This window comes from Haemaphysalis longicornis, unplaced genomic scaffold, assembly GCF_048455015.1.
Source record: "Haemaphysalis longicornis isolate Haplotype H1 unplaced genomic scaffold, Haemaphysalis longicornis Haplotype H1 scaffold_6, whole genome shotgun sequence".
NCBI classification, from domain to species: domain Eukaryota; kingdom Metazoa; phylum Arthropoda; class Arachnida; order Ixodida; family Ixodidae; genus Haemaphysalis; species Haemaphysalis longicornis.
The window spans coordinates 27,554,601-27,572,643 of NW_027526407.1; the positions used below are offsets into that span (position 1 = coordinate 27,554,601).

The 18,043-nt window shown below is 50.9% G+C and overlaps 1 protein-coding gene across 1 annotated transcript in view; it reads left to right on the plus strand.

The window, feature by feature from the left end:
- LOC144142949 (uncharacterized) overlaps window positions 1-18,043 on the plus strand; it is a 57,652-nt gene that overhangs the window by 9,304 nt on the left and 30,305 nt on the right. The window contains exon 2 of the mRNA XM_077674777.1: window positions 15,244-15,543. Coding sequence (XP_077530903.1) covers window positions 15,244-15,543 — 300 coding nt within the window. The remainder of the gene's footprint in view (window positions 1-15,243; window positions 15,544-18,043) is intronic.

The following is an 18,043-nucleotide window of genomic DNA, read 5'->3' on the forward strand; positions in this document are numbered from 1 at the left end:
CTGGGAGCATTTTTTTTTTCACTTCACCCACGATCATCATCATCGACAGTGAAATTAGTCCTTCCTGCAGTGCGTTTTCGAAGTGACGCGCGCCATCCGCGAGACATGGAAAGGTTTGCTTCAAAAGAATAGGAAAGGGGAAGGAGCACGTAGAAACAAACAATGAATAATGATGATGGTGGTCTGAGTTTAATGGCGCAAGGCCGACAAGGGCAAAGAGCGCCAAACACAAAGCTATTTGATGATGAGTGAACACGAATAAAATCAGTTAAAGACTATGAGAATGGCTGGTGTAAAGGGCCAGGGTGAAGACCAAGATTGGTTAAAATATAAAAAAGGTGGCTGGTGTATAGGACTGGGGTAAAACTATGGGTGGTATGAGAGGAGGTGTAAGAAATGAACTTCTGATAGGAACTTAAAGGGACCCAAAAAAAGCTTTGTGAAGGTGGCAATCAAATGCATTCTGGTGGTAGAACACATAACGGGGGATTTTTGAGCCAAGTGTGAGCCCCATACGTTGTACGGATCATTTTTAATCAATTTTTGAAGATAGCCTTTCTCAGCCGATGAGCGCGACGCCGCAGCGAGCCGATCGCTGCTGACGCAACGGCGATCGCGGCTGACGCAGGGGCGAGCCGCCCCCCTGATTCGCCCAATCGCCGGTGAGGCCAGCCGCCGGCGACGTCACTGCCACTGGCTTCCGGCTGCTCTTCCTCCTTCCTGCGCGATACCGAGGCAAAGGCGGGCCCCGCAGGAATGTAGCTAGCGCAGAACGGAAGTCGAGCGTCGCGATACAGTGTCGCGATGTCACATGGCTAATCCTAGTGTTTCGAGCTGCTTTGAAAGAAGCACAGAGGGAGGAGGAATCGATCGGCAAGGGGGGAAAGGTGCACTTAATTGCTTCTCGCGCAGCTAATAATGAATGTAGATCAATAATTACAACGGCATTGTATCGCTATATTGGTGCTACGCGACAATACAGGCCTTTTGTAACTTTTACAAAAGGCTTTTCTGGGTCCCTTTAAAGGTGCGCTGAACAGAAAACATGGCATCGTCTCCTAAAAAGTATGACGTATGTAATGGAATATGTTGTCTGTAGAGTTCTCTGAAGTGTTTGCGTCGTGTAATGTCGAGTGCCTTGCATTGAATGAGGATGTGTATCACGAATAGGCCCTCCCCACACCTGCTACACCTGCTACACAGGGGTCTTGGATAGCCAGTGAGCAGGTGTGAGTGTGTTACATATGTGTGGCCTATCCGCAACCTATAGCTAAGGTAACTTCAATGTGTCTGTTGTGAGAGTCAGCTGTGTAACGTCCCAAGTGTGGTTTTATTACGTGTAGTTTGTTGTCTGTCTGTTCGCTCAAGTCTGCTTGCCAAGTTTTACGGAGTTGTTGTCTAATGTGTGGCTTGAGGTCTGTGTAAGGTAGTGTTGCCATGTCTACTGTGTTTCGGAGTGCAGCATTGGCGGCCATTTCATCCTCCACTTCATTTCCGACAATGCCATAATGGCCTGGCACCCAACACAGAGTCACCTCAAGGTTTGAAGAATACGCCAGCATAATAAATTTCAAGACAAGATTAACGACTTGTTTTTTCGATGACTTTCCGGATGACAATGCACGGACGACGCTCAGCGAATCTGTATAGCCGGTATTCAATGGCGTGGAATGCATGCAGGCAACCATGTGAGTGCGCCGCCATATCTGTGGCCAAGCGTATGTTGCCAAGGCCAACGTTGGCCAAGGCGACGTTGTGCGCACGGCCCGCAGATCAGGCACCCCTCTTCTCCTCCAGGCTCCATGCCTTCATGGCGGCCAGGCAGGCCACGGGCCGCGACGTGACCTTGTGTTTCCGTGCAAGGCGTGTGCGAGTGATTCGATAGTCAGTTGTACCGCGATAGCGTTGTTTACGCGAAAAGTCATTATTCCAGAAGGGTATGCTGACGGGCCAGTTGGTACATTGTTAAACTAAGAAAAACAGCGCAAACGACGGGACGAAGAAAGGTAAGACTAAACACAGGCGCTGACGAACAACTGAGCGCTTTATTGCAGCAGAAAACATATATGTAGACAAAGGAAAACATCAGAAGGACCGATAATGACCTAGGAGATATCACATCGGGAAAAAACACGATATCTCGTAAACCTGAACCGCCACGTGCCGATACAAAGTCTAAAGTTCAAGATAGGAACAGCATTTCCTTTTCCAGAAGGGAAACTGATGCCTCACTAATACAAGCACCTCCTTTCTTTTTGATCTTAAACGCTTCAAAGATTTCCCGCTCTCTTCGTGCAGGATACCGCGCGAGAATCGCGCAGTCATGGAAGAGGGGTTTGCAGCCGCAGGAAGCGCAATGCGTTGCCAAGGTGGTACTTGATGACGTCCGTACATTGTTGGCATGCTTCCGTTCATGATTCCGTTCATGAGTGTGACAAGCTTATCTGCAATTCAACCCCTGCCTCCGCGCACACCTACGAGCGAGTGCGAGTCGTCCGTGGCACAAAGATTTGAACGTGAGCGCAGTGGTCCGTTTGACAGCAGGAACTGCATCATTTCCAAACTGTTTCCCACTGAACGCAAAGAAATACCTCGACGACAAGTGCTGTTGAGCGCAGCACAGTACGATCTACCTATCGCCAGACGCGTATGAAGTAGCCACTGCAGATCAGCTGATTGCCAGCCGCCGCGCTCTAACGTCAGACGTGAGTTGTTTTGCTGAGTGTGAAACATTTTGCGCACCAGAAAGCCAGCGCTAAATCGGTGTACGCGTGAACCATTTCTCCAAAAAAATTATTCGGTTTTTGCACTCATCCACGTATTAGAGGGCACATACCAGACAAAGTCGTGGAAGCGGTGCGGGTGCACTTGCGTCGAGACCCGCGGCGGCAGCCAACTGCAGCGTCGAACTTACGCTGCTTATACGCGCCGTTCGCAGCCGCGGTTTCATCCTCCGTGGATTCGAAGTGCTCGAGGGTAGGTAGAGTGCCACCACTTAATATGAGTGCGAATAATATTATATCTGTTGACGCCACTAACGATAATCGGGCTGAAACGCAGCAGACGACGTACGCTGTTTTTTTTTTTCTTTTTCTTCGAGATGCGGGCGCAGAGCGCATGCGCTGGCACGGTGGCCACCGACAAGGCGGTTTTCAGTGTGGCCAGGCGGAGAAATCGCCGCTAAACTTTTCATGGAATACCGCCTATAAATTGGCTACAATTTCCCATGAGACTCCTTGAACTCGAAAAGGTCCCCTGATTCGTAATCGCGAGCTCGTGTAATAGTTATCCATGCGAAAGTGGGTTATATAGCCGGTATTCAATGCCGTGGAATGCATGCAGGCAACCAAGTGCGCGCCGCCATATCTGGGGTCAAGCGTCTGTTGCTAGGCGACGTTGTGCGCACGGCCCACAGATCAAGCACCCCCCTTCTCCTCCATGCAACCGCGCGAGTGCGCCGTCACTCGTTACGTCGGGCTCCGCGGGATGGCGGTACTTGTCCATACTAAGCACGACTGTGAAACACATGACTGTTTCACGTTACAAACTCTACCTCAGCTAACGCAAAGTATTGCCTCGAGTTCAATGTGAGTGCGAATAATAACATCTCTGTTGACGCCTCCGTTTAGAATCGGATTGGAACGGAGCAGATGACGCAAGCCGGTGTTTTTTTTTAATTCGGCGTGCGGCCGCAGTGGCCCAAGCCGCGCCGTGTCTGTGGCGCATCGGCCTTGTCTGTGGCCGTTACCAGCGTTGCCAAGCGAAGAAATTGACCGCTAAACTTTTCAACGAATACGGCCTATAGATGATATATTTAGGACTATTATGTTCAACTATGTGACCTACAACCAGAAAGATGCCATATGCTTCTGCCGTAAAAATACTTGTCTTTACATTCATGGTTCTACCTGCTTCAAAATTTGGACCATGCGCAGCACAAGACACCGCAGTGAATGTTTTAGATGCATCACTGAAAAACTCTGCAGTCCTGTATTTATTTTGCAGATACATTAAATGCTGCAAAATCCTACTTCTTGGTGTCCTGTTCTTATTGTAGACAAGTCACATGCCCCAGGACGAAGATGCCATGGTGCTACAAGACCAGTGTAAGATGATTTGAATGTGTCTAAAAAGGAGATCTCATGAATAGTCATCTCGTCCCTCACTCTCTGCGAGAAGGGAACAGAAATGGATTTGCAATTTAAGGAGCTGTGATGTGGATGTATCATTCAAAACTGGTTTAAAAGGATGATTGTCCACTGATGAAATTTTAGAAGCATATAACAAGTCAACATAGGTTCGCTGGTGTGCTAAGCACCATTTGTCACACTCTGCGTAAAGACTCTGTGCAGGGTGTACAGGGCTCGTACGGAATGCGCCACAAGAGAGGCGAAGCCCCAAGTGAAGCACTGGGTCGAGCATTTTAAGTGCTGTTTTCGTGGCTGACCCATACACAACACTTGTACAGTCCAATCGAGACCCCACTAGGCTTGTGAAAATACGTAAGAATAGTTGCTTGTCCGTTCCATAGGACTGGTGTGACCAGATTTTAAAAATGTTGAGAGCCTTTAGAGATTTATGTTTCAGTTGTTTAATGTGAGGGATGAACGTAAGTTTTTCATCCAACACTACACCTAAAAACTTGTGTTCCTCCCTCACAGGAATCGAAACGCCATTAAGGGTAATGTCTGGGTCCGGATGGATCCCACGCTTCCTGGAGAAGACACCACAAGTGTTATTTTCTGGTTTAAGTTTAAAACCGTTCTTGTCTGCCCAGCTGGCAAGTATTTTGACAGCGAGCTGGAATTGACGCTCACAGATGGACATAATGCACGATTTAAAAGATACCTGGACGTCGTCTACATACATTGAATGAGAAATTGTAGGTGGCAATGCCTTCCCAAGGGAGTTCATCTTAACTATGAACAGAGTGCAGCTTAGAACTCCGCCTTGCGGAACGCCGTTTTCTTGCACATGGACCCTTGAGAGTGCTGTTGCGACCGGGCGGGGGCACCCGATCCGAGCTCCGTGGCCTCCGACATACGAGTGGTAGCGTGTATGATGCGAGCGGCCAGCCGCTGTTGCAGCCGTGAAGAAGTCCAGAAGCCGTAGGCTAACGTAACTGTTTACTTCATAGCGAAAGGTGAGCCGAAGCCAAAGAACAATGCCCCGACGGGCGAGGTTACAATACAGGACTCGAGCAGAGCGACAGCATCGATTCGCTGCTCTAACAGGAATGAGTTACAACGTTTGGGCAGCTCTATTTATACCCAAAAGCGATAACGGTCAAACGCAACAAGCGGGGACACGCCATGAACGTCACAGACACACACAACACTCTTTCCAGTGTTCGTTAGTCGTCGTTAGCCTCCGTGCACGTTCGTTGAGTCCGAGAGAGGGGAGAGAGGAGGACTCCGTTGCGATCGACGGGGCCTTTGTGTCCTTCACTCTAAGAACTAAAGGAGTCCCACCAATTCCCAAAGGGAATAGAAACCCTTGTCCCATATACGATTCCCTTTTCCAGCATCAGGCAACTCCCTTTTTAGCAGAATAGCCTTACCCTTCACAAGGGAGTCGCAGGCCTCTCGCGGAGAGGGGGTCGAGGTATTCTCACAGGAGTTGCGGGAACCGCGTCCGGCAATTCCCTCACCACGGATCGAATAATTCCTCCAGTCAGGGAGTTATACAATTCTTTACCAGAATCTTGCTATACCTCTGCCACCCCTCAGAATTACCTTATTCCACCAAACAGCATTTTGCAATACTTCACCAGGAAGGGTTAGCGTACTCTTTTCAGAATCATTGTATTCTTTCAACCAGAGTCCCATATTGCCTCCTCAAGGAGGGCTAGCTTACTCTTTGTCAGAACTAATGTATTCCTTTGAAGCAGGATCTATGCACTACCTGCGAGTTGCCGAACTCTACTATTCAGAGGCAGCACGATGTTACCTTTAACAAGACTACACTTTAGCATCCACAACAGCATTAGTGCCAGCCCTCTTTACTTCATGCTTACAAACTGAAATACAGTAAAATTACTTCACAAGTAAACATAGCAAGGCGTCTTTACAAAAAAAGCTGTCGTTTGTGCTTAGCCAAAAAAAAAAATAAGACAAATCGTTTTCACACTGCATTTCATGCTTTATTTTGACATCCTCACACACGTCGCTCCACCTGTATTGCAGCTGCTGCTTTTATGACCGAAACCATCTGCTCTGTCGGTGGTAGGCCGAGCATCATCTCAAAAAGCAGACAGGTCCGCTTTGTCTTTGGGGCATACTGGATGTTGAAGGTCCAGTAGACCGCCAAAAGCAAAGCGAACCCGTCCACTATGTCCATAGCCGTCAGCTGGAGCTCTTCGAAGTGCACGGTCACGGCTCCAGATTTCTCCGCAGTTTGGCCCGAGAACAAGATCCTGGGGTAAAGGGAAGTCTCTCCTGGCTCCTGCATAAAAAGCACACAAATGCAAGTACCAGAAGAAACACAAGTAACAGTATTTTGCTCTTCCTTCCTCAGTGGACAAACCACTGTACAAAGCGATTCTCAGGAAAACAAATCGCTAGTTAGTAGTCTATACACTTAAAGCTAACAATTTAGTGACTATGCTAACGATTCATCAATGTGACATTCACAATTGTCTACTGATGAGGCAAAATGCTCCCTTTAGCAAATTTGAATTGCTGTGATGGTGATTGCTGAGCCTGATTCACAAGTACTACACTGGATTTCACTTACTCAACATACAGAAGAAAAATATGCATACCAGCGTTGAGAGCAAGGCCTCTGGCTTTTCTTTCACCAGCAGTGCCACTGAAAAGCCATCTGAGAAGAACGAGCCTCGTCGCCAACCGCCGAAGTTTTGAAATGCGCTGAGAGCGAAGCGTCTGACGCGGTTTGTCGCAACTTGTTACTGACATGGTTGCGCTTGTTTTCGAAGGCGCACGACTGGCTTCGCCGCACAGCCGAGGAGTGATGCGGGGAAGTACGGCGGCGCTGGCCGATTCGTAACAGTGCGCTACCAGCGTTTACACGAAATGTTCTTTTGGACAAATAATTAGCAAGTGTTCATGTTTCCTGAGACACCAAATGACTTCAGGTTACTGAGGATCCCGTAGCGCCAGGCGGTGTCATAGGCCTTCTCAAGGTCAAAAAACACCGTTGCGCAAAACTGTTTGTGAATGAAAGCGTCCTTGATGTATGATTCAAGGGCGACAAGTTGGTCATTCGTGGATCGCCCCGCCCTGAAGCCTACCTGGCAGCCCTCGAGAAGACCATTGTACTCAAGAAAGTACACAAGTCTCCTGTTTATCATCCTCTCGAGGAGCTTGCACAGGCAGCTTGTACGGGCGATGGGCCGATAGCTAGCGGGAGAGGAAGGGTCCTTCCCTTCTTTCAGGAAAGCAACTACTATGGCCTCCCTCCAAGAGCGAGGAATGTGCCCCGAAAGCCATTGTATAGATGTAGAAGTGTTTCAAAGGTGTCTGAGTGTAGGTATTGTATCATGATGTATGTGATTTTCTCTTCACCTGGAGCTGAAGGCTTACATGAGGTCAGGGCTGCCTTCAGCTCATGAATTGAAAAAAGGAGAATTGTAGGAAGTGTGCGACTTGTTGTTATCACGCAGGGACTTCTTTTCTGCAGATGTTTTGTGTTTCATGAAAGTTTTTGTGTAGTGTGCTGAGCTGGACACGTGTTCAAAGTGTTGTGCGAGTGTGTTAGCCTGGTCTTCGAGTGTCTCCCCTGTTGTGCTAACCAGGGGCAGGCTGTATGTCTGCTGCCCTTTGAGCTTACGTATATGTGTCCAGACTTTGTGTGTGTCCGTGTATGAAATAATGGATGTGAAGAAGGTGTGCCAACTCTCTCGTTTTGCCTCACGCAGCACACATTTTCCTAACGCCTTGGCCCGTTTGAACAACAAAAGGTTACCCGACGTGGGGTACCGACAAAGGATACCCCACGCTTTGTTCTGGGCCTCTCGCGCCCGCCTACAGTCCTCATTCCACCACGGCCTCCTCTGGTTGCACGGGGCACCAGAGGCGTGGGGAATGGAGGAGTTGGGTAGCTTCTTCAACGTGCAGGTGTCCAATGGATGTGTGGTGTAGTTTGGATGTCTCTGTAAATGTATTCCAGTTAGCTCTTGATTCATTGAACCTGTTTTGGTAAGATAGACTGCATGGGCCTTTACCATAGGTAAAGGCCCATGCAAACCACTTCCCTACCTCACTAATCATATATATATATATATATATATATATATATATATATATATATATATATATATATATATATATATTGTAACGAAGAGTATGAGCGGACGCCTCAGAGCAAGTAGAACTAACGCAGCGCTATCCGCCTATGCGGGTATGCGGTGCATCAGGTGTAAGAAGACGAAGAAGCAGAAGAACGCTCGGCGCCTGGTCTCGCGGAACCCTGCTCTCGGCTCTTGCGTGTGCACGCCTCGACCGTGAATAAACCCCTCTCTAAGCGACTACCCAGGCGTCGGCTATCTCCTTTACAATATATATATATATATATATATATATTATTAGTGTGGTGGGGAAGTGGTCACTACCATATGGGTCCGTGCCCACGCCCCACTCGAGAAGAGGAAAGAGAACTGCGGAGCAAATAGCCAAGTCAACGTATGAGTATGTGTTGTGTCCTATGTTATGGTATGTAGGTTGTTGAAAAGGCATGCTCGCAGAGGATGTTAAAAACTTCTCTATCAGGTGACCTCGGGCATCCGTGCGAGAAGAGCAACAAAGAGAATTGTGTGCATTAAGGTCGCCTGTTAGGATGTAGGGTTCGGGCAGCTGGTCGACCAGCGCCTCAAAGTCAGAGCTCGAAAGTGCAAGATCTGGAGGAATGTAAATGGAGCATACCGTTATCAACCTATTAAATATTATTGTGCGAATTGCTACAGCCTCAAAGACAGTGTTCAGAGTGACAGGGTGGCATGCTACGGATTTCCGGGCGGTTATTACCACACCTCCAGAAGAGTGTGTGCAGCCATCCCTATTCTTTCTGAATACCATATAGCTATTTAAGAAATCTGTGTGCTTGGAATTCAGATGTGTTTCCTGAACACACATTAAAGTTGGCTAATTAGCATGCACGATCTCATACACGTCGTCAAGATTACTCAGAAGGCCTCTGCAGTTCCATTGAACAATATTTTCTCTTCCCATTATTTAGTGTGAGAGCTACTGGAGTGTGTATGTTTATGTGTCGTCTTTCGGGGCTGTGACTCTCGCCTTTTTTGGCTTGTCGGGAGGCTGTGGCGTCGGGACGCGTTCCTCGGATGTCCTCGGAGTGCCTGCGTGATCAGTCTCCTTGGACCGCGCACCCTTTTGGGCGCGCTTTTCCTTGCCCGCAACCGCCGAGGGTTTCAGGAACGCCTCGGATAGCGCAGGCGGTGCGGTGTGGGTGGGAGCTGCCGCTGGTTCCTCCGTCTCCACCTCCTCCGGGCCCTCGCGTGTGGTTTGGGCCGGTGGAGAGGAAGCAGTGGATGATGCGGCATCCCCAACAGACGAGGTTGCATCCACAGTCGCTGCTGGCTGAGCGAGCGGTGCGGAGGTGGGTTGGGCTGCCCGGGGCAACCCTGGGGGGAGGGGGGCGGGACCAAGTACGACTCTCGGTACTGGGTCCCGCCGAAACCAGACGCCGCTCCGTCCCCCGGCGAGCTGCGTCGGCGTACCTCCCCAGGGGGAAAGAGGCGAACCTTTTTCGCGCCTCTGGGAAGGTGATGTTTTCTGTGACCTGTACATTGATGATTTGTTTTTCTGAGCTTGTCACAGATTTCTCCCCAGCGGGCTGCGGCTAGTTCTGCTGCGTACTTTTCCGTTTTGTGGCTTAGCTCTGCAATTTTCTTCCTGAGGCAGAGCTAAGCCACAAAACGGAAAAGTACGCAGCAGAACTAGCCGCAGCCCGATGGGGAGAAATCTGTGACAAGCTCAGAGGTACCCTTACCATGAAGCGCACCTGGTCCCTCCTCCGTCACCTCATCGATCCCCATAAATCCATAACTGCTCAGACCAACAGCATGGCCCAGCTTGTCCACTCCTACCCAGGTACCCCACAACAACTCCTCTCTTCGCTTCAAGAAAAATACATCCCTCGACCGTAACCCCCTACCAGATTACCAAGGAACACCCAACACACTCCTCGACGCGGATATAACTGAAGCAGAGATCCGAGCCACTCTACTCACTCTCAAAACCAGTTCGGCTCCTGGGAGAGACGGAGTAACTAACAAAATATTACGCAACCTTGATGACAACTCCATTACAACACTCACACACTTCTACAACAAACACTGGAAAGAAGGCACACTACCAGCGTCATGGACACATGCGAACATTTCACTCATCCCCAAGCACGGAAAATCGTTAAGCTTAGGTCACCTCCGGCCAATTTCTCTCACCTCCTGCATCGGAAAAGTGCTTGAACATATCATACATGCCAGACTCACCAAACACATAAACCAAACCAACGCCCTGCCTCCCACCATGTTCGGTTTCCGGGCCGGACTCTCGACAAATGATGTACATCTCCAACTCTACCACGACATCATTTCTTCTCCCCAACAGTCTGACAGAGCAGTGATTTTAGCACTAGACCTCACGAAAGCCTTTGACCGGGCCTCACATCAATCAATCCTCAATGGCCTTTCCTCTATCTCCCCTGGCTTACGCACGTACAATTACGTTAAAGCTTTCCTTTCCTCGCGGACTGCAACCCTCCGATTAGGCACCTTAGAATCAGGCGAGCTTCATCTACCCCAGTAGGCACTCCGCAAGGAGCTGTGCTATCCCCTCTCCTTTTCAATATAGCCCTCCTTCATATTCCAAAGGCTCTAGATTGCATTCCCAACCTACACTTTAGCCTCTATGCAGACGACATCACACTTGACGCACAAGTAGAGGAGACTCTCCAAGCAGCAGCGTCAGCCGTGGTTGAGGGAGCCACTATAGCCGGCCTACAATGCTCCCCATCTAAATCAGAACTACTTCTCCTTAATCCGAAGCGCGCAAACCGCACAACTCCCAACATCCAAATCTACATAGATTCAAAGCGCCTGTGCCAGTTGTCCCACAAATCAAAATCCTCGGCCTATAGTCATAAACCGTAATCGTTCAAACACAGAGTACATCAAGCGCCTTTCTTTACATGTTTCCCAAACCATCGGACTCCTTCGCCGCATCGCTTCCAAAAAACATGGGCTTAAGGAAGCAGATAGGCTCCGCCTCGTACACGCATTCGTTGTTAGCCGGATCACCTATGCTCTCCCGTACCTCCTCCCCTCTGATTCAGGCATGGCCAAAATCAATTGCCTTATCCGCACAATATACAAAGCTGCTCTGTAACTCCCACCCGGCACCTCCACTGCCAGACTAGAAGGAACAGGGGTGTACAACACGGCCCAAGAGCTGATAGAGGCGCACCGGATGAGCCAACTAAGCCGCCTAGCTAAAACTAACCCCGGCAAACACCTCCTTCAACGCCTACAGCTAAATGCGCCTATTATTAGAGATCCTAAACTCCCCATACCCATTGAAACCCACTCCTGCCTCAAAGTACGTCCCCTACCCCGCAATATGCTTCCTCGTATTCACCAGCGCCGCAGAGAGCAACGAGCTAGAGCTCTTAGCAGACGCTACCCCATACGGCCCGCCACGGTGTACGTAGATGCCGCCGAGTACCGGCACAAGACCTCTTTCGCACTGGCGATCATTAATGCCCCCAACGCCCCCCAATCAACTCCCTTACAATTCGTACCTCGGAACCTGCGACGGCGGAAGAGGCGGCAATCGCACTAGCCCTGTTGCACCGGTCAACCCCTGAATTCATATTATCCGATTCGAAAACGGCCATTCGAAATTTTGCTGCGGGTGCTATCTCACCCCAGGCCCTAAAACTTCTTATGCAAAATTTACCCATCACCCAAGTAGAACTGATCTGGACTCCTGCCCACACTGGGCTTGGAGGCAATGAGGCGGCTCATGCAACGGCCCGAGCGCTCACCTCCCGGGCCCAGCCCCATTGCTTCCCACGGAGCCAGGTCAGCTCGTGACAGCCTCTTGGGCTACCACGACATCACCATGTATTAGCACCTCTCTCACCTCCGGCACCCCCCCGCCCACCCTTCTTTCAGCTACACGGAAGAACGACTCTGGAGACTCCTACAAACAGAATCTTTACCCAACAGCGCTCTCCTTCACCGTATTCACCCCTCCCTATTCTCCTCTCCCAACTGCACATCATGCGGCGCGAAGGCCACCGTGCAGCACCACATGTGGGCCTGTCCCTACGACCCCTACCCCCAATCACCACCCCGGAGCTATGGGAGGCGGCGCTGGGCTGCTCTGACCTGACGACGCAACAAGCCCTGACGGACTGAGCAGCCAAAGTCGCGGAGCAGCTGTGGCTGCTGGCCACCCGCCCCGCCTAACAGGGCCCGATTTTAATAAAGTGTTTCTCTCTCTCTCTCCTGTTTAAATTTCTCACAAGTGTGGGACTACGCTGCGTGGGGCCCCTGGCAGATGGCACAGGAGAAAATCTGGGTGTTGCAGTTTTCGGACGGGTGGTCATGTTGGCCGCATTTTGCACAGGTAAGACGGCCGCGGCAGGAGTTAGTGCCATGCCCAAACCGTTGGCACTTAAAACAGCGCCGCGGGTTAGGGATGTAAGGCCGGACTGGGCATCGGACGAAACCTGCATTTATAGATTCCGGGAGTGTTGACCTGTCAAAGTTAAGAATGAGATGCTGCGTGGGGATTTTTTTGTGCTCTCTACGTATGTTTATGCGCCTGACCCCTGTTACGCCCCGACCTCGAAGGCCCTCCAGCAAGTCGGCTTCAGTTTCGTTCAATAGATCGGGATCGGAGATCACGCCCTGGGAGCTGTTTAAGCTGCGGTGGGGCGTGACCCTGATGTCAAGATCAGCGATTCGGGACTGGCTCAAGAGTGTTTCTGCCTGCTTCTGCGTGGTGACTTCCACCAGCAATTGCCCAGTTCTTTGTTTTTGGCTTTGTATGCCTCACCAATTATACTTTCCAGGAACTTCGATACTAGGAAGACGGACAATGAAGCGACAGATCTTGCTGTGTCAGTTGACTCAATTACAAGAAAGCGAGAATAGTTGTTCACGGTTGTTGAAAATACAGTTGTTGAAAGAGGTGGAAATGAAACTTCGGTGCGGCCCCTTTTCGGGGGCCGATCACGTTTGGGGGGGGGGGGGGGGGGGGGGGGGGGAGGGATTGAAAATACCATACGGCATAGTATAAAAACAGGGAGACGGGGGTACTTTTTTCGTCAGCCTTACCCTGATAGCTGAAGAGGTCCAGGAGCCCCCTGCCTGGTAAACAGACAGGGAGTCCATCCGCCGGAGCTTGACCTGGGCTCCGACAGCCACCGTTTGAGGTTTCTACCCTTCACCTTGAAACATATCTTCACGGTTGATCACAGCTTATGTATGGGGGCTCGGGGCCCGCGGTGTCGCCAATACCGTCACCAAGATTATTGCTCACGGTGCCCCGTGCGGGGAGAAACAATGAAAAATCGGGAGAATAAAATGAAATACGGAGCTTAAAGAACATGCCTCCATCCCGCCCTGAGAAAGTGGATGCCCAGCGAAGCTGTTGTAAGCCACTACTCGTGCTGATGGGGGAGGGCATGAAGAGTTCCTCGTCGTCTCGACAGGCTTGTCGCTTAATTGCGCTGGGCTTCTCTGGGGCCAAATGCTGGGTCCTGCATAGCCTGACGCATGCGCTCACACTCGAATAATCTTTATTTTCTTTAGGAATTGGTTACACGTGCGGGCCAGCCCAAGCCAGAAAAACATTTGTGGGGCTATGCCCGGCAGTTCGCATCTCAACCCCCCCTTTCGAGAGCAGCTGCGTACCCAATATTTGCCCGGAACACATGGGACGGGGACGGGCGGGGGGGGGGGCGCTTATCAGGCGCATTATCATCCATAATGCAGTTTCGATTCTTGTTTTGCGGTTGCTTTTACTCGGATACTGAGCTGTGTGTTTCACGCCTGATTAGCCTGACGCATGTGCTCGGCGTTTTGGGCGAGAGCTGCTGTGTCCTGCCTGGGCTATTTTGTTGCGACACGAAATTTTCGACCCAACTAGAGGCCAACAGCCTCGCAGCAAAAAGTTCCGGTGTGAGAAGAAAAGATGTGAAGATCTCAAGGTTATAGAACCTTCACCAATGCTGATTCAGTTAAAGAAGTTAAGAGAACATTTTCCTTAGCGCCGTCTCAGCGTGATTCTGCCACGGCCCAATAAAGTGACCCATGGTTCCAAAGAGTTCCCTTGTAGCAGTCGCACAAGAGTTCTTTTCGCTGTTTCACGTTGGGTTGCATGGTGCGGGCAGTTGCACGAGAGATGGCTACACGCGTGCACGCTTATATTCCTGAATCAGGGTTGTTGCGACCGGGCGGGGGCACCCGATCCGTTCTCCGTGGCCTCCAACATACGATGGTTAGCGTGTATGATGCGAGCGGCCAGCCGCTGTTGCAGCCGTGAAGAAGTCCAGAGCAGTAGGATAACGTAACTTCATAGCGAGAGGTGAGCCGAAGCCAAAAAACATACAATGCCCCGACGGGCGAGGTTACAATACAGGACACGAGCAGAGCGACCGCATGGATTCGCTGCTCAGACAGGAATGAATTTCAGCGTTTGTGCTGCTTCTATTTATACCAAAAAAAAACGCCCCCAAGAGTAACACGCCACGAACATCACAGACACCCACACGCTCTTTCCATAGTTCGTGAGCCATCCATGGCTTCGTCCCACGTGGCGTCCGAGAGAGGGGAGAGAGTGTCCTTGAAAGGTGCCGGGGTCGCGCTATCGAGGTTGATTGCGCCGATAGCGAAACGTCTGAGCCGGGTATGTCAACGTCGTGAAGCATGCTTGGGCGTGCCGCTGGCAGCCGCCGGAGGCGCGTTGCAAAGCGAGGTGACTGACCCTGCATGGCGAGACACGAAAGTACGATTCACCGACACGCGGGCGCACGTGGTCGATTCCCACGTGGTAGCTGATGCGGGAAAATACGGCGGCGTTGGCCGATTCGTAACAGGGTGCTCCGTATGAAAAGAAGGGCGACATGGTTACGTGAAAATGCCTCTATCTACGTCATAGCTTTTTTTCCCCGGCCGTTTCCTCTCACGACGGTCAACTTTTATGAACAGAGACGCGCTGCCTGGGCATCTCGGCTCTGGTCGACTCCCCTTAGGGGCGCGCGCGTAATTCCTCGCGGCCATCACCGTCGACACCGACACCTAGAATGCTCATGGAAGGAGGGGAAGAAGAAGAAGAGGAGGAGGAACACAGCATGCTCTTCGTTGCTCTCGCCTTGGCGATTCTTGGGCCCTCTCGAGCAGCGGACGACCTGAACATGACCGCGACCGGCGCAACCAACGTGGTCGGCGAAGTGGGCGAGTCTGTGGAACTGACCTACAACATCAGCACTCGGGTAGGCGTCATCGTCCAGTGCACCAGGAACACCGACGTCATCACTTCGTTCTACGTCCTGGTGCGTAGACGTCGGGCCCGGGGCGAATAGCGCCATCCAGCCTCGCAGCCGCCGTTTTTCTCTCATGAAGAGAGAGAGAGAGAAGCGGCTGACGATTATTATACTCCCTAATGCGAAATTTGTGCGCAGCGCAAACTGCATTCTTCTCGGGTGGGCACGGCGCATATCTGCTGCGTCTCGGGAAGTGATCGCGTGATCAGCGAACGCATGGCGGTGCGCGCTACTCTACCGGCATACCTCGCAGCGCGTCGCCGCCGCAGAGCATATCATTGAAAATCGTGTTTGAACCTCCCGCGCAAATGTCAGCGATGGTAGGCCGTCGGCGGTGCGAACTGCGTCCCAGAAAGCGAACGCGTCATCGTAGAGCGCACTACGGCACGCGCTGCTATGGCGTCATCTCGCAGCGCGTCGCCACAGCCCAGCGTCTCACTGCCTGCCCATCACACTTTCGCCATGCATAGCCGACGAGGAGCGTCTCGTGCTTGCTCAGCATACTGCCCTCCCCCTTACACTTTCGCCACACTTTCCTCCACTGCTTTCTTTCTGTTTTCGTTCGCTCGGTTACGACGCCGATGTCGAACCACAGTATCGGCCACCAAAGTGCTGCGTACTAAAAATTGCCCGTGTCATCGCGTACTGTATTTAGTTGTCAAAAGCCGATGCTGCGTGTGTTCTGGTCCACAGGATCCCTATTATGTGCTAGCCGTTTGCCTAAAATGTTTGCAAGGTTTAAGGAAGGGAACACGCATAAAACGACCCTAGCTCGCCGATGCTCGGTGCGCACGGCGATTTGCAAGGGATGCAACACTATCGTTTGGAGGCATGCACTGTGACCGCTGCACGCAACTGGGTTTCTAATGCGTGCTATGCCGGAATACCGACGCCAGTGCATTCTGACGGGATAGGTCCCAAGCCCGTGCTGGCCTTCAATAGCGTCACGATAAGGTCGCCCGAGGGGACTGTCCATGCAGCGGCGCACGTGGCGGTGACGGCACGCGTACCCAGCAGACTGCAACGCCCAGCTGGATGAATTGTGGTTGGCGTGGAACAGACATGAAGCTCCGCTAAACCAGTGTGACGTACAGCCGGGAGCTGAAGTAAACGGACCACGGGAGCGGTGGCCAAAACTAATCGCTGCGCCGTCTGGTTGCGCGGTGCCTGCTGTCGAGACCGCGCACAGCGCAGGCGCGGCCTAGCAGCAGCACGCATGCCGCTATCGCTCGCTTTTGCGCCATTGCCTCGCGCTCCGATAAATTGACGCCCGCGGCACTTTTGCTGTCTGCTGTGGAAACGGCGCGCTGGCGCAATCGGCGGCAACGCGGCCCCGCTGGCAGAGTTGACGCGCTGGTGATTATCTCGTGCTTGTAGGTTTTTGTTTTTGCACCCCCTACCCCACCGCGTCATATATTGAAGCAGCTAAGGAAGCAGTAAAAAATCACTGTGCAGCCGAAGAAAATAGACACCATCTTTGTCGGTTTTGAGGATAGATGCAAAATTATAGGCGTCCTGAAAATGTCAGCGAAATTGAAAACTTACTGATGCTAAGCTTACATGAGGTTTTGACAAATACTGCTGTGGTTAGGTATGTACTGCATTTCTTTATGAACCTTCGTTTGCGTATGCGGTACGTGTCAATTCGCAAGTGCTTGGGAAAATCCAGCTTCGCAATTTTTTCAAGTTCGAGGCAGCCAAACACACATTCAATGCTCAAAAACTCCGTTGCGATGTGGGGTACCATTGAACCCCGCTTTGAACGCCCAGCAACTATCGAAACGCATACAAACTAGTTTTCAATTAGATTTATTTGCACTTGAAAACAGTATTGACGTTCTTGCGCACTTCTGTGACGCGAGTTGAAATTCACGGATTTGATCCAAAGAGGGATCGGTCAGTCGACGATTTAAGATAAAAAGATTACTCGCTTATGGTCAACGGCATGCGGCAAACAAACGACGGTATATTAAAAAAAAAAACAAGTTTATTTACACGTGTTATTTTACAAAGCATTGCACAGGGCCGTCGTTCTCAGATGGGATTCCGCAGAAAAAAAAAGGTCCGTGAAGACACTTCGGACTCCGTGGGTCCCTCCGCGATACTCCCAAGTTTTTTTTGTTTTTTTTTCTTTTCAAAACCCTGCCGCGAACTAAAAAAAAGTGCATTTGCCGCATAATATGCTAGAATAACTTCTCCACACAGCCCAAGTTTTAAAGCTGGCTTTTTGCACACCGGTTCAACTGTGAAGAAAAGCCACACTCAACAGGCGGGCATAGAGAGATGTGTATGAGCGACTGTGGCTGCGAGGGTTAATCGTGTGACAATACGACACGTATCACCATATTTCATCGTGGGGTCCCCCACCACTTTTGCAAGCACAAAAGGAGTTCTCGGCAGGCTACCAGCCGAGTACCACTGACCTAAAAGATCAGAGGTCGGGCAAATCCCAAGTCCTGCGGCCAGCCCTATTTCCTTCACAACGCCATGCACTTAAGTTTAATTACAA